The following is a 23,906-nucleotide window of genomic DNA, read 5'->3' on the forward strand; positions in this document are numbered from 1 at the left end:
CGACGCCCAAGGTTTTACGCATTTCCGGAAAAGAATTCCGGGCGTCAGCAATGTGCAATACTACCGGTATTGCACAAGGACGCGTGCGATCTACTTTGGTTCGACGAGGTGGCTTACCCCTACGTTACAAGAGTCTAGGATACTGCATGCGTCGGTGCGTGTTCTCTACCACCAGGTCGACTGCTACACCTCCTGCTATGCTCTTAATTCCTGCGTGACAGTCAGGCACTAACTACGCACTACCATACCCAGAGAAATAACTACAGGGCAATGCCCTTACCGAGATATAAAAATGGACGATGCCAAAAAGAAAGTGAAAGAAAAGGAACACGTCCAGACTCGAAGGTCCCAAAATTTCGAGTGAGTCTGGAGGACAATGGCACGCGAGATAATTACTGTCGCGCGTGCGCGGATAGACCCTCTATCGACCCGCGATCGAACCTATTACGCGTAATGATCGCGGAGTCGCATAGGTGGCGCTTGCCCCTCCCCTTTACAGAAATTAGCAGAAAGAACGGAACATTAGAATATTATCGTGACGAACGTACGCGTCGTTACAACCTTTATTGTTATATGTTGTAATTACCTTTTACTGATGAGTTAAGCAATGTTTTTAGTGAATACATTTCCTTGCTACATAAAGTTTTGAAAAATAATAGAAAATTTACTCCGCATCTTATTAGTTATGTATCAAATTTAGTGAGTATGTAACTATTCTAAGGTAGTGTAAGAAATATAAATATAATTTAAATTACTTTGTTCAGTGAAAGCAAATTTAATTGCTGAAGTGATTGAATACCCTGATGGGTTTACCACTCCATCAATAGACCATTATTTATTCAACCATTTATTTTTTACTGGCTGAATCAATTTTAAATTATTGTAATTCCTTTTTTATCATTAGCGATAAAATTAAATTTATATGAATATATCTTCAACAAAACATGTTAAAACTAATCTTCTCTTCATATTTTAATAAACTGTTATCTCCAGAACATACGTTTTAATAACATTCAACTGCAACTTACAGTTGCTATAATCGTAAAATAATGCATACATTATGATAGATAGAGGTAAATACCTTCTTTTTTACATTATACTATAATTTAAAACGGAAACACGTGTTTTTTTAAATTACCCACAAGGCGGATTTACAAAAGCCCATATTCATATTATACAGGGCGTAACATGGAGGTAGATCAATAATTTAAACGAATATTAGGGAGGTCATTTACACCAACTTTTGTTAATTAATGTAGGGTCGCTGAGCCCTGAATGAGTTTCTACCAGCGTTTAACGGATCCCTCAAGTCCTCTGTAGCCAACATTACGGAACAAAAAACGAGGGAGAATTGTCCAGCGTTATTTTTCGACTGATTTTAATGATTTTGGGCTTGTTGTAACCGTTAGGACTCGCACCTTGTCATAAAAAAGCCTTATTTTCCAAAAAATGAAAAAAAAAATCAAATTGTTTAAAAATTCGCATTAATAATATTTAATCGCAAAACAAATCGAAAAATCGGGCTTCTTTATGACGAGGTGCCAGACTTTACGATTCCAACAAGCCCAAAAACATTGAAATCGGTTGAGAAATAGAGCCGTACCATTGTCCCGCGTTTTTGAGGTGGACGAAAACTAAAAATTTTTAAGAAGAAAGCTAGGCTTCCACCCCTCTCGTGGCTCACGCTAACGTGTTCCCCCACTCCAGTATCGAAACTTACTGCGAATCTTTCCTCATATTTACGCTATTCCCCTATCTGTAGCTATACACATATAAATATCGCTAAAATAATGTTGAGAACATTTCATTTCGCCGATATAATGAAATTGCTAAAAATGTAATTATCATTTTGAAATAAAATTGTAGAAAACGAGATTTCGTAATGTTTGAAATAGAGGGCATACGGCGAAACGCGGGACAATTGTACAGTCGTATTTTTCAACAGAATTTGATGAGACTAGTAATGATTAAAGCTATTCTTCATGTAGATTGTCCTAAAGAGCTCGCATTTTCGATAAAGCTTATAGTTTTTCAGCTATGAACGTTTGAAGTTGCACGGCGCACAAATACATATTTCTTCTCTCGCTTAGATCAGCTGTTGCGCACGTCCATCTTCAATCGTTCATAACTGGAAAACTATAAGCTTTATCGAAAATGCGAGCTCTTTAGGACAATCTACATGCAGAATGGCTTTAATTATTACTAGTTTCATCAAATTCTTTTAAAAAATACGACTATACCATTATCCCGCGTTTCGCCGTATGCCCTATATTTCAGGCATTACGAAATCTCCTTTTTTACAATTTTATTTCAAAATGATAATTGCAATTTTAGCAATTTCATTATATCGGCGAAATGAAATGTTCTCAACATTATTTTAGCGTTATTTATATGTGTATAGCTACATATAGGGGAATAGCGTAAATATGAGGAAAGCTTCGCAGTAAGTTTCGATGCTGGAGTGGGGGAACACGTTAGCGTGAGCCGCGACAGGGGTGGAAGCCTAGCTTTCTTCCTAATAATTTTTGCTTTTCGTCCACCTCAAAAACGCGGGACAATGGTACAGCTCTAATTCTAAACCGATTTCAATGTTTTTGAGCTTGTTGGAATCGTTATATCTGACACTTCGTTATAAAGAAACCCGATTTTTCGATTTGTTTTGCGATTAAATATTATTAATGCGAATTTTTAAACAATTTGATTTTTTTCATTTTTTGGAAAATAAAGCTTTTTTATGGCAAGATGCGAGTCCTAACGTTACCAACAAGCCCAAAATCATTAAAATCGGTCGAAAAATAACGCTGGACAATTCTCCCTCGTTTTTCGTCCCGTAATATTGGCTACAGAGGGCTTGAGGGTCCCGTTAAAAAAATGATACCTCAAATTAAGACGTTTTCAATACTTACGAGCAACTATAGATTCATTTCCTTCTTAAAACAATAATATTTTCATAGGCCTGATCTTACTTGCGCAATGCCTAACACACACTACAATAAAGTATTTCACCACTGTATTTCGTTTGCCTTGTCACCACACAAACACATACACACGCGCGCGCGCACACACACATTAATTATAAGTTAAAATAAATATTCAAATTGTCTGCCCTCCAGATATTCATGTTTTAAAGGGGATGCATTTCACGTCGAAAAAGTACTTCCAAATTATCTTCTAAAATTTTAGATATTTGAATATTTTCAAAGGGGTCAAATTGGCTCGTATTGATCTGCTTAGTTAACGTAAAGGCTTATTTTTTGGATTAAAAAAAATATTTTAATCGGATATTAATAATAATATTTTATTTCCCATAAATAATTTCGAAAAAGGAAGCCTTTACCACGCAGTGCCAAACTTCAACGAGTAATTTGAGACTAAGAAGAAGCAAATATTCCTATAAATGTAGAAGATTTTTTGGAAATATTATTCTAGCGCAATAAGGAGAAATGTGCAAATTTGCCATTGTTGTGCTACAATAGTATTTGCAAAAAATCTTCTACATTTATTGGAATATTTGCTTCTTCTTGGTCTCATATTACTCGTTGAAGTTTGGCGCAGCGTCGTAAAGGCTTCTTTTTTCGAAATAATTTATGGGAAATAAAATATTATTGTTAATATCCGATTTATAAAAATTTTAGTTTTTAATCTAAAAACTAAGCCTTTACGTTAATTAAGCAGATCAATACGAGCCCATTTGGTCCTTATGAAAACATTCAAATTTTTAAAATTGTAGAAGATAATTTCAAAGTACTTTTTCGACGCGCAATGCATCTCTTTAAGAAGGAAATGAATCTAAACTTGCTCGTAAGTATTGGGAACGTCTTATTTTGACTTATCATTTTTACCATAATTTTGTTTTAAACGCTAGTAGAAATTCATTCAGGGCTCAGCGACCCTATATTCATTAACAAAAGTTAGTGTCAATTACCTCCCCAATAACCCTTTAAATTATTGACCTATCTCAATGTCATACCCTGTATTTAGATTGGACACTCTAGCTCACCAAATAGTTAAGAAGACACCATTTTATCACTTGAAAAAGTAGGACACTTGAACCTTTACCATCCCACTACCGGAATTCTATGCTTATAACAGTGAATATATACCTTTTGGTGTTGCCATAATCAAACAAATTAATTACACCCCAGTTCATCCTTAATAAGGAAATAATGATGTACAAAATCTTAAAATTTTAGCGATATTGGACAGAGATCCCTTTTTATATGGCGTTGGAAAGGTATTAAGGGTATTTAATTATTCTGTCACTCTATTTACGATATATCTGGACTTGATATAATTATTTGGTGAGTGGATAGTCGCGCAAACACGTAGCTGAGCTGCACATTAATTTAGCAAAATCTATATTTATGTGCAATATCAAATCCGAATGAATTAACAATTGTGTAGAACACGAATTTCAGAAATGCCAAGAATCTCCTGTTGGAATAAGATACAGGAGTATGAAATCAAAGTAGGGAGATGAATTAAAAATAACTTGGTTTTATTTCTATATTTTCTTTGTATGGCTTTTTAAGTTTAATTAAACATGATACTGTTATATTTAGGAAAAGTAAATAAAATAAAGCACAAATGATTTTTCAGCATGTTGATAAGGGAATATTTTCCTAAATAATATTAAGGAGCCAAACATTTTTGAGCAACCTGCATAATATTATTATTGGCTTTAAATTGATATGTAAAGTTATTTTTCGGTTTTTCGAATAGGATTTGCTTTTAAGTTGAAAATTCTTAATTTGCTCTAATTAATTGACTAAACTATATATTACTATTATCTATTTTCAGAAAATAAATTTTCATCAATTGGGCCAATTTATTATGAGTATGGTTCAATGGTTATTATATACGAAGATTCCAATAAAGCAGTTAGAGCATTGTATACTCTTCGAGAATCACAGTTTGAAGATAAACACCTATTAGGTAATATCACAAATTTTATTATTACTTATTATAGGATAATAGAATATATTTTTCGCTATATCTAATCTATTGTTATGGGTTCACACCGTGACAAACTAATTCAAGTACTTTGGTACAACTAAATTTATTCAGTCCTTGTAGAGTTATTTTACAATGCTCAATTATATAAAATAAATTGAATAGTTATACAAGTTTTAGAGGTTTTTTAATAAAATAATTATCTAATTTAAAGTTAGATTGAATTTAGAGTAACTTGGGAGGTAATGCTCAGGTAAAGTCAGATGACTTGTTCTAGTTAATGCTGGCCCCGGACTGATCGGTGAGGAGCCAAGCAGTCAAGTCGTTGCCTCAAAATGCATCGATTCTCATGACCATATATGGTATGGTTTTCGGGAATCGATCGTGCGTCAATGGTTACAAAGTCGACCGTGCGTCAATAAGTCGATTGTTCTAATAGCTGACTAAGACTTTTGGCCACGCGCGCTCTGAAGCCCTGACAACAAAGAAGTGCTGTTGCCTAAGAAAAAGTTCAGGTTGCATACAAATGACGCCACACGGCGTTTGGTGAGAATGCAACCGGAGCCTTTTTAATTTAACTAACTTTAATTAATTAAATGTTTTAATTCTAGTTATTGGCTAGGTTTTAAGTTAATAGAGAAAAGTGGTATAAGTAGTTTTATGTATATAACACTATATATAAAATCTGATATGATGGAAAAGCCTATATCCGGAGATATGAGGGATAATAATGGAAGAGTATTAGAAACGCCCACACATATTTTAACGTTAAGTCATGAACTGGTCGTATAGCAAAAGAATAACTTCAGTCACAGTCAGCTTCGCTGACAGTTGATACCGGGACAAATCTAAACTTGAATAAAAAACATACATTGTGACGAGGCGCTGTTCTCGTCACAGAAAAATTCGAATATTGTTTATTACAAACTAGTGACGGTAAAGAGGAGGGTGAAGCACCACCTGCCTCTACTCTCGATAATTGCTCGTATTACGCTAAATCGCGGGTCCATAGCTGATCTATTCGCGCATGCGCCGATCTGATAATCTTGTGTTACGTACTGGGTAGTCGTGGCCGCCTATCGGTCGAGTTTCGGATGACTTGACACAACGGTCTGGGTCAGTAGAAACGCCGACTGAGATTTGCGACTCACAGTACAATATACAAAAGTATTACACGCCGAGAGGTAAGAATGTAATGAGTTGGCAAGATTCGGGGTGAATGATAGTATGTATAAACATACGTTGGAACAGCAGGTTTGACACAAAACTATGTATTTTCAGGTATTACAATTATACTTGCAGTAAACGCTAATTATGCTGGAGCAGCATTCGCAAGCTTATTGACTATTCGTCACAACTATTAGAGAGACTAGGCTTTCTTATGGTTGTGGGTTATTCGCATTAGTTAACTTATGATCAGTTCGTAGTAGTGTTGTTATCTTTCAGAACGGTACGTGTTAGGCACGACTGAAAGATACACACTCGCGATGATTACTTCACGACTTGGTTCGGATTTACTATTACTAGACTTAACTACCAGTACACGGCGACTGGGCAATAGGTTTGTTAGAATACTGTGGAGTACTCTGCTCCCGTGGAACGAACACTAGAGTTACGATCTTGGAACGCGGATGATGCGGCAGCGGCTAAGCTTGCACAGAATAAGACTCGACTTGAGGGTCGCGGAACTCGCATGTATGTAGGAGGCTTAATAGGTCATGTGTCGTCAGTAGCGCCATGATCTTTCGACACATGACAACCAAAAAGTCTCCACATCCACGGCCGACGCCCAAGGTTTGACGCATTTCCGGAAAAGAAGTCCGGGTATCAGCAATGTGCAATACTACCGGTATGCACACGGACGCGTGCGATCTACTTTGGTTCGGCGAGGTGGCTGACCCCTACGTTACACTTGCTTGCTGTGGTCGCCTGAGACACACCAAATTTGGGTCCCGTCTAGATAAGACGTGTGTGCAGTCTTTATTTTGTTTTTCTTCATGTGTTAATTTATTTCCCGTTTTATATACGGGAAGGGTATTGTTCTGTATTCAATATCCTTTTTTTATGAATTGGTGAGGGAATACAGCCTGGTAGTAAAGAGGAAGTATAACTAGAATGCAGTGGACAACCTAGTAGTGCACTTTTTGCATGGACGCATGCAGCAGCATCCCCCCATTGTCATTCGCAAATAGCTTTTGCTCCCAGGTAATCTTGGTTTTCTCTTGAGAAGAGGCGAAGGCTCCTTACTACCTAATCCGTTGTCTTATCTTGAGTTTCGTCCGGTGTAATACGAGTCGGTTTCTTGTTTATGATTAAATAATTATTGCGTTTATTACTTTTTCGTGAACGGTTTTAAGAGCAATAGGTTAATATTTAACGGGTAGCAAATCGCGTAGGGATCCCCTGTATTCTAGGAATACGTTGTAGGATGGGGTGTAGCCCCTCGTCGGAGAAAGGCGATCCAGAGCCTTCTCGAAGTTTTCCCGACGCGTGCCCGTTCAAATCTCCTTGCCCTAGCCGTTTCTCCGTTATTTTAAGTAAATTTTTCAAAGCGTCTTGGTCCACGCATGAGACGAGTCTCCAGCCGGCCAACCGCGGAGGTACATTTAGAGAATTCCCAGCGAACTGGCGCCCAATACCATATCATCGGCAAAATATAAACGACTAAATTAAGTTAAATGGGAACATAAAACTCATGTATAATTTCATCTTGTTTGCGGGAATAAAATTGTGACTTTTATATATTAAAAATTGTACCGACATTTCATTTAATATCTCCTGGCCATAAAACCTCCGTGTGTCTTGCCGTGCGTTTCTGGTCCCTGCCCTCCCCCGGCAAACCAAGTCCGAATAGTTTCGTAAATATTCGTTTTAGGTAATCCCTGGAGTGAAAACACTATCCGAGGCCGAGCCGCGAAATGAGACGTTACAACATATTGTAGCTTTATATAAAATCTGAAAATTATTTTATTGGTAGAATATCAATTCATAAATTATACAAGTGTGACGTTACTGTCTATCCCGAGAGGTAGAATAGGAGGGGTTGGGGAGGGACCGTCACCTCCCACGTTCGCGTCCCTATCGGCGACTTCTTACTAAATCCGGGGCGCGTTTGAAATTGTTAACAATATCGAATACTTATTTTCAGAGGGTGTTCTAACACTCGTACGCGAATTTAGGGGTTTAGGTGCTACATTTAATATTAATAGCTTAGAATTATCTTTAATCTCCATTTATTTTTTACTCAGATATTATCACAATTAGAATGATTTTATCCAAACGTGACATAAGCTAAGTGAACGCGGCTTCACTTCTGGTGGCGCGACCTAAGCTCTACGGATGCGATTTGAGCCCTGACTACGGGACGCAGCCAGTTAACCTCACGCTCGAGCCACCAGTGGTGATCACGTGGGAATCCACTGACTCGCGTGGTACTCCGAGTACCACCGGTAGATTCTCCGACCAACTACTACATTGACGTCACGCGGATGGGTCCCTACTCTCGCGCATGCGCATTACTTAATTCCCAAACGACAACCGTCCTAGCTAATTTCCCGCGTGCCTGATCACAACAAACGACCAGCGATATTATGATTCGGTTCTGGGAGATCACGAGTACCCACGAGAATCTACTAAGTCCACGGCTTTGACGTGACTCAAAGGAACGATCAATCTAATGGTCTAACTGTGAAACCTCGAATGCACTCGCGCAATAATTGAGCTTATTTGCGCCTAATGCACAAGTATTGATTTGATCTAATTGGTCCGACGGACTGACCCCTTGCTAAGTTGCCTTACGTACACTTGAAGGTTCGCAGGACCAGCATTTCCCTCTAGAACCGGTAGATGTTATGCAATCAAAGGCCCTAGTACACAAACTGGAACATCATAGGACTTTTCTAGACAGAAACTATATTCACCTTTGCTTTAAGGTAGTAGTCTAATGAATTGTCCGGTTTTTGCAGAGTATTTTTCGGGAATTTTTTTGACTACCTAAATGAAATGCAAAATATCTGAAAATTTTATGTTACTAATACTATATTAAATTATACAAAAATATATCTTTTTTTTTCATTTTTACGATATTTTATTTAAATTATATGGGGTCAAAGTAGATGAAAAAAAAACATGTGCTGCTGACCCTTGAGGTATCTCTAGTTTGGATAATCGGAAACAAAAAAATGTGCTGGAAAGTTGATCGGATGATATCCTCTAATAATTATAGGAGAGGAGGACTCTAGGTGACATAATAACGCTGAGAAAATCTGGTAGAAAATCTGTTTATTCAATATCCAGGGAATACAGAATACAGAGAACAAAATTCGCTCACAAAGGAGACTGAGTATATCGTAATAACCCACCCACAATAATGCACTGCCTAGCTACGTAATCCCAACCTTGGATAAGACCCCATGTCCCTGGGTAGGATACCTAGCACCTGAGATTCCCAGGCAACGAATTTAGAGCAGAAAGGACGGCGTTATCCTGGAGACCAAGAAACTGACGAGGAAGAAGAATTGCGAGCTAGGAGTCCTAGTGGTGTCGCAGGAAGGAAGGAATGGCTAAGCTGCTAATTATACAAAAGTTTGACAGAGTCTAGGGCCTAGACTGACTGAAACGAGCCGCACTTATCACGGAACTCTTGGGTATTGATATGTACAATAGACCCAAATAATAACAGCGAGAGAGAGTTATACGCTGTGGGCCACCTATCGGCCTCTGTTGGAGGTAGGATCAAGGGAGACAGAGTGTGAGCGGGAGCGAGACGGCCTGAGAGTCCCAGACCGCTCGTACCTACACTCCGATCTCCAACAAATCCTCCCCCGCATTGACGTTCCTGCGTCAATTCAGATGAATCTCGCAGATGTTGGAAAATAACTAAACTTATGTTCTAAAATTTGGAATGGTGAAACACCGTAAATAAAGACCATGGTGGAAAAGAAAAAAGAAAAAAAACCTTTGAGCGAAGCTCCGAATGTCCATCAATGGTCGCAGACTAACTCATTTCTTAATGATGAGTTTGGCAGTTTTCAGCTCTAACGCTGGAGTCCAACGCAAGAGCAATTTTCCTTGAGGATCCCAAGACTTCCACTGCCGATATTTCAAGACCGCATGCAATGGTATACGGTGTGTGAGCCCGAACGCCAAGACGGTAACGTATTATGCTGTACGCTCCAGCTCCTTTGCGGTAGAATCATATAGGATTCCATTCTCCCAACTGCTCGCGTATAAAACAGCTAAATCAATTGCTGGTGCTGATGTACGAGAAGGTCCCGCTATGGGTTCCATGACCACGTCAGCTGATTCTGGTTCAGGTGGACAAAGCGGATCCAAAATGACCTGCATCCTGGAGTCCTCTTCTTCCTTCGTCGACACAAGCAAATCCGGAAGTTCAAGCAGAGAATCAACACAAGGAGCATCGTTCGAAAGACTCAAGTCACAGAAGGAAAGGTCCAGTACATCGGACGCGTTGGCTTCTTCGCCCCAAACTTCACTTAAGAACATTTCGACGTTGCCGACTAAATTAGGCACCTTGTCACTAGCCATGATTAAGGAGTACTGATTTAATAAGTAAAGCGTCAAGGTGATGAGATGTACGAGTCGGCAGATCAGAAGCCGTTGGGATTGTTTGTCAATATTTGTATTTATGCCGGGAGCCTACACAGCTGGGTTAGGCTGCGTTGAATCTGTTTATTCGCTGTTTGAACCACAGCTACTCTTGCTACTGAGTCTGAACCGATTATTAAACGAATAATTCGGCCTAAGTTCCATTTGCAAGGTGGAGCGTTTGGAGTCTTAATTAAAACGATGTCACCCTCACGAAAATCGTTATTTTTGATTTGCCATTTTGGACGAGATTGTAATGATTGCAGATATTCGCCCGATCATTTTTGCCAAAAAAGCTCGGTAATCCGAGTGATTTTCTGCCATCGATTTAGAGTAGATTCCTTTAAATCTAGAACGGACATTTCGGGTGGAGCGAGTAAAGAGCGACCAACCAAGAAATGCCCTGGCGTTAGATATTCTAAACTTTCAATGTCATCCCGTAAGCGAGAAAGAGGTCTGGAGTTTAGACAGGCTTCGACACGAAAAATTAATGTGGTCATTTCTTCGAACGTAGGAAGAAAAGTCCCAAGAATACGCTTTAGATAGTGTTTCACGCTTCGTACTCCGCTCTCCCACAGTCCACCCCAATGAGGAGTGGCCACGGGAATAAATATCCATTCTACAGGGTCTTTTCCTAACAGCGGAACATAGGAGATTCGTGTTAGTTGACTATAGCACTCGGAATGATGGAATCTGGTAGCGCTGATTGGTCAATATTGCGTAGTACCAACATATAATAGGCCGTTACCAATAGTTGGATACAATAAATGAGATTCATCCGCCATATTGGTGTGGAGAAATGTTTACATGCTAATCCTAGCAGAAAGAGGTGTAAAATGGAGAAATGTCAAATGGTAAGGTTACTAAAGTAAAATTGAAAATAATGAATGGAAAGTACGATTATTCTTCATTTTCATTCAAAGTATTCAATTTTTACTTTAGTAACGACAACATTTGACATTTTTCCATTTTACACCTCTTTCTGCTACAATCAGCATTGTAACGTTGCGATCTCGCAACGTTACTATAGCTGCCATCTAGCGCTTTGCTAATCTCAAGCGCTAGATAGGCGGGTCGCGTACGAACTAGGGAGTCATCAACCGATAAGTATTGATCTAGGATCGATAACTTGTCGGCTCCCTAGTGCCGCGCGATGGGTGTAGCGGGGCAGCGGCGGGAAAGGCGCAGGGCCTTACCTGCTTCCGCGGACTGCCCCGACACACGTAGTTTAGAGGTCTAAGGTGACACTTGGTGCTTGATAGATTCCCCGCCGCCGATAAAATTTCGCGACCAAAGCCACAGCCGCTACATATAACATCATACCCAGTGATAGTGAGTGCAGCGACTGCAGCCCGGCCGTGAAACCATACCGGACAGCGGAGACTATCCACCCTTCGGGCCAGTGTCCAGGGAGAAAGAGAGAGAGAGGCGAGAGCGAGAGAGAGAGAGAGGCGAGAGCGAGAACGAGAGAGAGAGAGCAAAGAGAGAAAGAAGAGAGCCAGCCCTAGAAAGCTGAAGTAAGGGTGATTATTCGTTTTGTATTATAGTCCTGTGACGTCCCGGGGTGTGCTAGGGCTTTAGGGCTCGTAGCACCGAACGGTTTTATAGGGAACCGCTGGCCCCGCTCACCTGTCAAGGGTAAGCGGGCAACTTAGCGGAGTGGTCATTCCGTCGGACCTGTACATCGCGTCAGTGAGTGTGAAAGCGCGACTTAGTAAAAGTGTTCGCGATTACATCGACTCCGCGTGAGTTTGACCGTTGACAGGGACGTTCCCTTCAGTCATTTCAAGGCCGCGGACTTTGCATAGTTATCGTGAGGACTCGCGACCTTAGGCGTCGTATAGTAAACAATCCGGGTCGTTGTGGTGTTTAAGCGCGGGAACGGAGCGGGTGCGGGTAACCGTCGCGGGACGCGCACGCGCGAAAGGAGGGACTTATCCGCGTGGTGTCGAGTAGTAGTTAGCCTAGGGATCCGCCGGTGGCGCGCGAGTACCGCGCGGCTCGGTGGGGCCGCCGCGAACGCCAACTAGTGGCTCGAGCGCGAGGCTAGCTAGTACGTCATCGGGACTTCAGCTGCGTTCGCACCACTTAGGCCGCGTCCACACGTAGGACCCAGCATAACTCCCCACTACCGTGTAACGCGAAACGGACCTTGTATTGATTACTGATATTATAATAAAGAGAGTTTTACCGAACGTAGCGAGTTATTATATTAGCACCCCATTCCCGATAGCCGCGTACGAGGGTTAGAACCCCCTCTGTATAAATAAATATTCGGGTATTATCAAAAGTACATCGAAGGCGCCCGGGTCTAGTAGGAAGTTGCCTATTGGGACGCGAACGCGATCGGTGAGGGATCACTCCTCCCTCCCCTTCCATCCTATCCCCAGGGATAGCCAGTAGCGTCACAGCATGTAAACATTTCTCCACACCAAAATGGCGGATGAATCTCTGTTCGAGATTGGGAGGAGCAGAAAATGTTGCGAAGTAGATTCCGCATTTCTCTGTTATATCTCCCATCTCTATTGCACTCACAATAGACGGCTAGACCGACAGCGTCTAGTCGCTCTATCTGTCTCTCTCTCCGCGGCGCGCTTGCGCGTCTTCTGGCCCTGGCGCGTCGCGGCCGCGAAGCGACACTACTTGCGCGCTTGGCCACTAGGTGGCCAGCGCCCGCGGCAGCTCTCTCGCTGGCAAGATTAGTGTCGCGTAATTATATAGATGGGTCCTTGATAAGGACCCATCGCACCTCAGCCTTGCTCGACAGCCTGCCTAATCAGCAGCAACAGAAGCAGCTTTTCTCGCCTCCACGGCCCACTTTTGACGCCTCCACGGCAGCGCCTCCACTTGGCCATCAAGAGCGCCTCCACCGGCGAACTCATTGGGAGCATACTTGGTAAGTATCACCCACCACCCACTGCCTACCAAGAGGGGACTACCCCTCTGCGGCACATTCCTCCCTCCTTAAGGGAGATTTCTCCGGGGACTGCCCGGGAGAAATTCAACCCTCTCCTTCCCCTCCACACTGCCTCCGAGGACTACCTCGGACCCAGTGTTCCGACCCCCAAGTCCAGGGCTCTCGACGAGTCGGGTAGTGGGAGGGGTAGAATTCACCCTAGGGGTTGGGGTGGCTCGGAGCCACTAGAGCTCTTGGAGAAGGCGGCCGAAGGGCAAGGGGACTTCCCCTTCCCTAAAACCACTTCTCCAACTTCGCTTCCTCCCGGGGCTGGGGATTTTACTAGGGAATACCCTAGGGAAATTGTCCAGTCCGGGAGCTTATAAGTCCGCGCTCCTTTCTGGGGAATTCTAGTCTCTGGGGTTCTTGGGAAACTTCGTTTACCGAAATTCCCTAGAAATTTGACGACGACAAATTCCCTAGTAAGTCGATTATTTTAACTTAGCGGTTCTTTTGTAAAATTATTGTAAACTTTTGTATATATTTTCTTTATTAAATAAAAACTCTTTTACCACATAACCTGGCTTTGAATACTTTATTTTAGAATAAGGCCTTCCTTTCTGACCACAGGTTCGGAGCCAACTTGAGGCACTGTTTCGCACAAATTTATGGTCCTTCGAGCCGGATTTCCGGCAAAAAACGTTCGAAGTGCATCAGTGTTTAAGTTGGAGATTCTGACTGGGTTAAGATTGTGGTTTGTTCTGGAATAGAGATTCAAGATGACTACGCCTAGCTCAGGGGAATTACTAGAAGCGATCAATTACGTGCCCATGATTCGGGATGAATTCGTTCGGTTGGTCGTTAACATTAAGAAACGTGGAGTACGCAACTTCACCCTCCCTTTCTTGGAGGATAGGCTTGCGGCCGTCGAGAAGTGGCTTAAGGTGTTGCATAAAACTCACGTTAAGATCACTACTCATACTAAACCGGCTGAATTAGCTAAAATGGATTACGTAACCGAAAGTTGGTATGAAGCGGCCCTTGATGCCCATAGTGACGCGGAAGAATACATCCTAGGACATTTAGATGAACTTCGCTCCAATCAGGTGATGCCAGCATCAGGTCCCACGGCGCCTTCAGGCGAAATAAACCACATTAGGCTTCCAATTATCGATTTGCCGAAGTTTTCCGGGGATTATTTAGAATGGAACAACTTTTATGAAACATTCAGTTCCATTGTTCATGAAAAGGCATATGTCTCCGGACGAGACAAGTTCCACTACCTAAAATCTTGCTTGCAAGGTGAAGCGGCTACGGTTATTAAATCTTTAGCGATCACCTCCGAGAACTATGAGATAGCATGGGACACTCTAGTAGCTAGGTATACTGACAGACGAATGATCACGGATACGTTCTTGGACCAGATCTCGCAAGTACCCACGCTTCGGGGTGACAATTTTAAAGTTCTCAAGGAAGTTAGGGACTCGGTCACGGTTGCGCTCAACGCCCTCAAAACCATGGGTTACGGCGTCGATCATTGGGATCCCATCATTGTTCATTCTCTGAAGAACAAACTGGATGACACCCTCCGCTTGGCCTGGGAGATGTATCTGGGAAGCAGCAAGGATTATCCCACCTTTCTTCAATTTTCGGAGTTTCTAACGCGTCACATTAACTCTTTGCAATCATTAGGTAACAAACCTAGAACTTCCAAAAAGGAATCGGGGAGATCCTTGAAGTCACACGCTACTAGCGTGAATAGTACCGGTTGCGCTCACTGTGGTAGTAACCATTTCTTGTATCAGTGCAAGGACTACCTTGCATTGACCCCTCAGGCACGTTCAAAGTTCGCATTTTCACAGAATCTTTGCATCAACTGTCTGAGGCCCGGGCATAGTTGCTCCAATTGCTCCTCTTCGTCACGATGCAGGAAATGTAGTAAAATGCATCATACTTTATTACATTTTGACAAATCTGGCACCGGGGGGAGCAAGGCACGGGGGTCTACCCCCGCGGTCAACTCCTTTTCCGAGCCAGAACCCTCTAGCTCGAATACTACAACACATCTTAGTGTTTCCGACACCCGATCAGTGCTTTTGGCCACTTTCTCTGCCAGAATCGACGCTCATGACGGTTCTCGTATTATAGTCCGCGGTTTAGTTGACACAGGCTCTGAAACTTCCTTTATTTCGGAAAATCTAGCTCAGCAGCTACGGGTATCACGAAAACGTGTCAACGCGACCATTCATGGCGTCTCTCTGAATTCGGCTCAAAACGTTCGCGCAGAGGTACAGATTACGCTTCATTCTCTATCACGACACGGTGTCTCGTTGGACGTAACTGCATTGATCTTACCCAGGATTACTCAGTATATGCCTCCGACTTATTCTCCGTCGTCCTTTCCAGCACTTAGCGAAATTGATCTGGCTGATAACTTCGCTTCAACCAGGGCTCCAATTGATGTGCTCATTGGTGCAGACTATCTTGCAGCATTGATGGAAGGCCCGTACATGCATTCTCCTGATCATACGTTGCTTGCTCAGCGGACTATTTTCGGGTGGATCGTTTCGGGGGTCGTACCCAAGGCTGGTCGCTCTCATTGTGTCACGGTGCATCATTGCTTTGAGGTAGAAAAAACTCTTCGCGACTTCTGGGAACTGGAAGAAGTTCCGGAAGTCAAACCCATGTCCACAGAGGACTCCCTCTGTGAACAACATTTTGTGAATACGGTATCACGCACCTCTTCAGGTCGTTTTGTCGTTGCTTTACCTTTTCGATCTGACATCGAGAAGCACAGCTTAGGTTCTTCCTCTCGGGTAGCAGAGAAAACCTTAAAACGAATACTTCGGCGATTGGAAACCTCTCCAGAACAAGCTGAAAGTTATTCTCACTTCTTACAGGAGTATCAAGTGTTAGGACATATGTCTCCTGTTCCTTTGAACTCTGATTTTCGCGTCTTTCTGCCTCATCATGCCGTTTTTAAGACCGAGAACCAGAAGACAAAGATTCGCGTTGTATTCAACGCATCTTCTAAAACCTCTACTGGCGTCTCGCTTAATGATACGCTATTCATTGGACCCAAACTCCAACAGGACATCACGCGGATCCTGATGAATTGGCGTTCCTTTCGTTATGTAGGCGTCACTGACATTGTTAAAATGTTCCGACAGATTCTTGTGCGTTTTGAGGACCGCAAGTATCAGAACATTCTATGGAAGTCTGATTCCGGTGAGCTTCAGGCCTTCGAACTCAACACGGTGACCTACGGTACTGGACCGGCACCGTTCCTATCCTCGCGAGTTTTGCGCGAATTAGCTTACACGGACGGAGCTAACTTCCCTCTCGCGCAGGATGTGCTTTTAAATTCTACTTATGTAGACGATATACTTTTTGGGGCCCATGACTTACAGCAACTTAGTTCGGTCAGGGAACAACTCATCGCTCTACTGGCAAAAGGGGGCTTCTCCTTAAGCAAATGGGCATTCAATCAACCGGGGTCTTCCCCGCTTGAACCTACCGAGCTGCATTCTTTCTTTGAGGATCCTGCTGGATCAAGTAAAGTCTTGGGCATATATTGGGATCACGGGGATGATAGCTTCCGCTTCCGTGTTTCTCCTTCACACATTGGTGTACTAACCAAACGCATCCTCTTATCAGAGAATGCTAAGATCTTCGATCCATTGGGATGGATTTCTCCAATAGTCATCACTCTAAAGCAGTTAATGCAATCCACCTGGTTGCTTAAACTCTCTTGGGACGAAGAAATTCCTGAGCCTATTCAGTCAAAATGGCTCAAGTGCTATGAGCATCTCCGAGACTTACAGACTTTACGGATTCCACGGTGGACCGGACAATCACTTACTACTGGAAAACGCGAATTAATTGGATTTTGTGACGCCTCAGAACTTGCGTACGGCGCAGTCGTTTATGAACGCCTCACTGATGAGGACGGTAACCTCTCGATACATTTAGTGATGTCCAAAACAAAGGTCGCTCCGATCAAGACCACTTCAATCCCTCGTCTGGAGTTGGTCGCAGCTGCCCTTCTAGTCAAGTTATTGGTTCACGTCAAGGGAAGCTTGGTCGGGAGTTGTGATGCGATTCGTTGCTATTCGGATTCGCAAGTCGCTTTAGCCTGGATAGCAAAGCAACCTGTGCATTGGAAGACGTTTGTGGCTAATCGCGTTTCATATATCCAAACGCATTTATCGGAAGCCAGCTGGCATTATGTACCCACTAAGTTGAATCCTGCAGACCTGTGCTCAAGAGGAACCAGTGCTCAACAATTATCAGAGGACTCACTTTGGTGGCATGGGCCTGCTTTTCTCCGTGAGCACACCGCAAATCCCGTTCAGGTCTTTGAAACCGCGGAAGAAAGTCGGAAGGTAGCGTTAACCGCTCAATTCGACACAACTGAGTGTTGGTTTTTTGATCAGTTTTCGTCTTGGTCTAAACTGGTCCGAGTTATGGCTTATGTTCTTCGATTTGTCCAGCGGACCAGGAAAACCGGCCAATGGGAGGACTTCCTCCTGTCTGCATCGGAAATTCGCAGTTCGATTGAAGCCTTGATAAAGGTTGTTCAACGAACACACTTCGCGAGCGAAATCTCAGCCTTGAATCATGGGTTACGTTTACCGTCGCGGTCAAAGCTTCTTTCCTTACACCCGGTCATTGATTCACAAGGAATTTTAAGAATAGGGGGGCGGCTTCGGAATGCCGAAATTTCTGAACACATGAAACACCCCATTATTCTTCCGGATTGCCACTTAACGGCCATACTCATTAGGCAAACGCACCTAGATACACTTCACGGGGGGCTCCAACTAACTTTGTCCACGTTGCGACAAAAGTTTTGGGTCGTGAATGCGCGAAATCTAGTAAAATCATGCGTTCACAAATGCGTCACGTGTGTTCGCGAACGCGCTAAACTCGGTAACCAGCTTATGGGATCACTCCCTGCCGCTAGGGTTTCGCGAAGCTTCACTTTTGAACACACCGGAGTAGACTATGCTGGGCCTTTCTTAGTTAAATTGCATCACGGTCGTAACGCAAAATCCATGAAATGTTACGTGGCAGTGTTCGTATGTCTATCCACCCGTGCTGTTCACTTGGAACTCGTTTCTCGATTGGATACCGAGGCCTTCCTCGCTGCGCTGTCTCGATTCATTTCTCGTCGTGGAAAACCCGCCGTTATGTACTCCGACAACGGCCTTAATTTTCAAGGAGCGGACGCGGAACTAAAACGCGCCTACCGATGTGCCTTAGAAGCCGCCCGCGCTCAACCCACCGAGTCCAGCCGTGAAATCGAGTGGAAATTCATTCCGGTCGCTACTCCCCACTGGGGCGGTCTTTGGGAAAGTGCTGTAAAAAGTATGAAACACCACCTGAAGCGCTCCCTTGGAGTTTTCGTGCCTAATTTCGAGGAAATGACCACACTACTGACTAAGATTGAGGCCTGCCTAAATTCACGACCTATATCACGGTTACATGATGATCCAGAATCGTTGGACGTACTCACTCCGGGGCATTTCTTGTCAGGACGGGCGTTAAATTCCCCCCCTGAACTTTCCACCTTGGATTTACGCGAATCATCATTAAACCGTTGGCAAACCGTGAATCGAATCACCGAGACATTTTGGAAGAAATGGTCTTCCGAATACTTACATACTCTGCAGCATAGACCGAAATGGCAAAATTCTAACTCGGAATTTGGTGAAGGAGATCTAGTTCTTGTTAAAGTACCTAACAACCCCCCGCGCATGTGGACCTTGGGGCGGATTCTCAAACTAGTTCCTGGAGTAGACGGGGTAGCTCGCGTAGCGATAGTTAAAACCGCGAGAAAAGAGATTCAACGGAGTCTCTCGCAACTCTGTAAACTCCCTTCTTAACCCTCGTTTTGGGTCGTATCAGGGTCTATCTTTACCCTGCTTTCCGGCATCCTGGGACTCTTCAGGTTGTCATCTTTCCTTTTCAAGCTTCCTGGGACTCTTCAGGTCGCTTAACTTTCTCCTTCTGGGTTTCCTGGGACTCTTCAGGTTACCACCTCCCCTCTCGGGCGTCCTGGGACTCTTCAGGTCGTCCTGTTTCCTGTTCCAAACCTTCGGAACACCTATGATTCCGCCATGTCTTTTCTTCCAAAACTCCAACAATACTTACTGAGTCTTCGTACTCATCATTTGCCTTTTTTGGTGCAGCGATATTTTAGCATGGCGGATTATCCATGGGCCCACCTACTGGGAGTAGGATATAAGGACGAGGGGGACGACGTCCTAGAATTACATGCCCCCCGGGAGGAAAGTGAATTTCGGCGGCTGTTCAGCCATGTCCTCCCGGCGGGGCCAAATGAGGAGCCGGCACCGCCACCACCTCCAACCCCCGCAACAAGACCGCGGACGAGACGGCAGAGGCCCGTCATCGCCTCAAAGAAGAGCATTGCCTCGGCGAACTGGTCTGGGAAAGTCCTCGACGATCCCAGCGCCAGGGAGCTCGAGCGCAATGCTCAAAAAATCCGAGTCCGGGCATTCGGGCAGGAGATAGAGGTGCCCCTCTATACGGCCCTGAAGTTGCGCCGATGGAAGGCCTGGGCCCCGCAGGGCAAAATAACCCTGCGGTGGTCGCCGGCCTTGGAGCTTCATTCAGCGAAGCTCCATATGAAGCTGAAAAAATAGTCGTCTCGTCCTTATCTGTTTTTATATCTTTTATTTTTTTTGTTTTTTTTTTTTGTAAATAAAATTGTTTTAAATGGATTACACTCTTTCTTCCTTGTTTTGACGCCATCGCGTCAACGGGGGGAGTTTGTTCGAGATTGGGAGGAGCAGAAAATGTTGCGAAGTAGATTCCGCATTTCTCTGTTATATCTCCCATCTCTATTGCACTCACAATAGACGGCTAGACCGACAGCGTCTAGTCGCTCTATCTGTCTCTCTCTCCGCGGCGCGCTTGCGCGTCTTCTGGCCCTGGCGCGTCGCGGCCGCGAAGCGACACTACTTGCGCGCTTGGCCACTAGGTGGCCAGCGCCCGCGGCAGCTCTCTCGCTGGCAAGATTAGTGTCGCGTAATTATATAGATGGGTCCTTGATAAGGACCCATCGCACCTCAGCCTTGCTCGACAGCCTGCCTAATCAGCAGCAACAGAAGCAGGTTTTCTCGCCTCCACGGCCCACTTTTGACGCCTCCACGGCAGCGCCTCCACTTGGCCATCAAGAGCGCCTCCACCGGCGAACTCATTGGGAGCATACTTGGTAAGTATCACCCACCACCCACTGCCTACCAAGAGGGGACTACCCCTCTGCGGCACATTCCTCCCTCCTTAAGGGAGATTTCTCCGGGGACTGCCCGGGAGAAATTCAACCCTCTCCTTCCCCTCCACACTGCCTCCGAGGACTACCTCGGACCCAGTGTTCCGACCCCCAAGTCCAGGGCTCTCGACGAGTCGGGTAGTGGGAGGGGTAGAATTCACCCTAGGGGTTGGGGTGGCTCGGAGCCACTAGAGCTCTTGGAGAAGGCGGCCGAAGGGCAAGGGGACTTCCCCTTCCCTAAAACCACTTCTCCAACTTCGCTTCCTCCCGGGGCTGGGGATTTTACTAGGGAATACCCTAGGGAAATTGTCCAGTCCGGGAGCTTATAAGTCCGCGCTCCTTTCTGGGGAATTCTAGTCTCTGGGGTTCTTGGGAAACTTCGTTTACCGAAATTCCCTAGAAATTTGACGACGACAAATTCCCTAGTAAGTCGATTATTTTAACTTAGCGGTTCTTTTGTAAAATTATTGTAAACTTTTGTATATATTTTCTTTATTAAATAAAAACTCTTTTACCACATAACCTGGCTTTGAATACTTTATTTTAGAATAAGGCCTTCCTTTCTGACCACAGGTTCGGAGCCAACTTGAGGCACTGTTTCGCACAATCTCATTTTTCGTATGCAACTATTGGTAACGGCCTATTATATGTTGGTACTACGCAATATTGACCAATCAGCGCTACCAGATTCCATCATTCCGAGTGCTATAGTCAACTAACACGAATCTCCTATGCTCCGCTGTTAGGAAAAGACCCTGTATGTCGCGTATAGGTTCGAAATCATTAGATTGAGCATGTTTCAGGGAGCTTTGAAATGCAAGTTTCAATTCCTTATTTGCCCCTTGAAAATTTAACCCATTATCAGAGTAAATCGCCGAAGGTTTACCACGACGTGAAGTAAACCGAGCTTGAGCCGCCAAGAATGCATCCGTGTCGCCTTTGGAGACGAGCTCAAGGTGGATGGCACGAGTAGCCATGCATACAAAGACAGCTATATAACTTTTAACCAATTTTGAGTTTCGGCCTTGATACAGTTTTACAAGAAAAGGCCCGGCGTAATCAATGCCAGTAGGTTCAAACGGATGGCTACGGTTTACTCGAGCAGTAGGCAAAGATCCCATGAATTGTGTTCCTAACTTGGCACACTGACGAACGCAAGCGACGCACCTATGTATTATACTTTTCGCGGCGTTTCGTGCATTGATCACCCAATACTCTTGCCGCAATACTGTCAACGTGAGCTGTAGACCACCGTGCAAGGTCGTAATATGTATATGTCTAATAAGTAGCTCGGTAAGATAATTAGTTGGCAAAATAATTGGACGCTTTTGTTTGTCTGACAAAAATGAGTGTCGCAGACGCCCACCTACTCGTTGAACTCCTTGTGCGCATCTAAAAATGGTGCAAGAGAAAGTAATCGAGAACTTGACGGAACTGACTTTTTGCTTTGCAACGTCATTATATCGTTTAAGAAAACAGCAGCTTGGATTATTTTCACAACACGCAGTGTTGCAGTGCGGAACTCGAGAGCTGACAAGTGAGCGTGTTGACAAACATTTTTTCTACGCGCTCGATCCATAAATCGCAACACATAGCTAACAACACGAATTAGTTTTGTCCACGACGAATAATTATAAAGAAATGACGGTAAATCTCGTGTGACATGATTTGAATATACTGACGAGGCCTTTATTTCCTCGTTAGTCTCAAACATTAAAGGAGAATTTCCCGATGATTTTTCCCGAATTATTGAGGGTCCTTCCCACCAAAGCGCACAGTGTATTAATTGGATTAGACTAATCCCTCGCGAATTGAGATCTGCAGGATTGGACTTAGTATTGACATAAGACCAATGAGCCTCTGGTAGACTTGATTGTTTATATTCTACTCAGTTGGCTACAAAAACTTTCCATTTGGTTGAATGTTTTGCAATTCAAGCCAACACGATTTGTGAACCAGAAAAACAAAAAATGTCATGCACTGCACGTTTAAGTGATGACTTCATATGAAGTATTAGTTTATTCAAATAAGCAGCGGCGACTAGTTCAAGACGAGCAATGCTAATTGCTTTAAGAGGCGACACTTTGGCTGTTGCCATTACGAGGCTAACTGAGGATTGACTATTATTATTGGTGAATTTAGCATACACCACAGCACTATAGGATACATTTGAAGCATCACAGAACCCATAGAGTTCTAATTTATCTGCTTAACTAAGTTGACCATTCCAGCGCGGGATGGTAATTTTTGTTAATTCGCACATTTGCGAGTAGTAAGACATCTATTTGGATTGAATGGGCTCGGGAACCTCGTCATCGCAATTAAGTTTGAGCAATCATGTAGATTGCATTATTTGCTTTAACTCAATGGTGAACTGTGAGATCCAGCCTAAAGAATCGTAAATCTTCGCGTTTTCCGAGAGTAACATTCTCTTTGTTAACTTAGTGATGGAAGAAGGCGAGATTATAAAACGAAATGAATCAGAGCTGGTATTCCAAGATATGCCCAGCACTTTGATAGTTTCGTTAAGATTTTCGCTATTAAAATCAAAATTAGCGTTACTAGAATCATTAGATATCTTGGAGAGTTGTGGTTGCTGAATTGAATGCCCATTTACTGAGCTCAAATTTACCTTTATCCAATAACTGAACTAATTGAGCTTGGATATCGCGTAAGTGCGTAAGGTTGTTAGCTCCAAAAAGAATGTCATCGACATAGATTGATTGAAGTAAGATGGACTTCGCATCTGGGAAGTCATCACCATGTTGATTTACGAGCTCCTGTACTACCCCTGAAGCTAAAAACGGTGCAGGTCCAGTACCGTATGTAACCGTGTTCAATTGATATATTTGAGTATTGCTACAATCATCTTTCCAAATTATAGATTGGAATTTTCTGTCTTCCGGACGAATTGGAATTTGGCGGAACATTTTGACAATATCAGTTACGCCAACAAAACGAAAATCACGCCAATTCATAAGAATGGCTGTTATATCTTTTTGTAATTTTGGTCCTACTAAGAGTATGTCGTTGAGTGATAGACCACTGTTAGTTTTAACGGACGCGTTAAATACGACACGTATTTTCTGTTTTCCATTCTCGAGCTTGAATACTGCGTGATGAGGCAGGTAATCCAAGGAGTCTGCGTCAATC

The 23,906-nt window shown here is 43.5% G+C and overlaps 1 protein-coding gene across 1 annotated transcript in view; it reads left to right on the forward strand.

The window, feature by feature from the left end:
• The window catches only part of LOC136774330 (diacylglycerol kinase theta), a 2,104,019-nt gene that overhangs the window by 1,439,573 nt on the left and 640,540 nt on the right, over positions 1-23,906 (forward strand). Inside the window, exon 12 of the mRNA XM_066728589.1 lies at positions 4,801-4,935. Coding sequence (XP_066584686.1) covers positions 4,801-4,935 — 135 coding nt within the window. The remainder of the gene's footprint in view (positions 1-4,800; positions 4,936-23,906) is intronic.

The sequence above is a fragment of the Prorops nasuta genome, unplaced genomic scaffold (assembly GCF_024137725.1).
Source record: "Prorops nasuta isolate Cenicafe-Biocafe unplaced genomic scaffold, Cenicafe_Pnas_1.2 PNAS00001, whole genome shotgun sequence".
In the NCBI taxonomy this organism is placed as follows: Eukaryota; Metazoa; Arthropoda; class Insecta; order Hymenoptera; family Bethylidae; genus Prorops; species Prorops nasuta.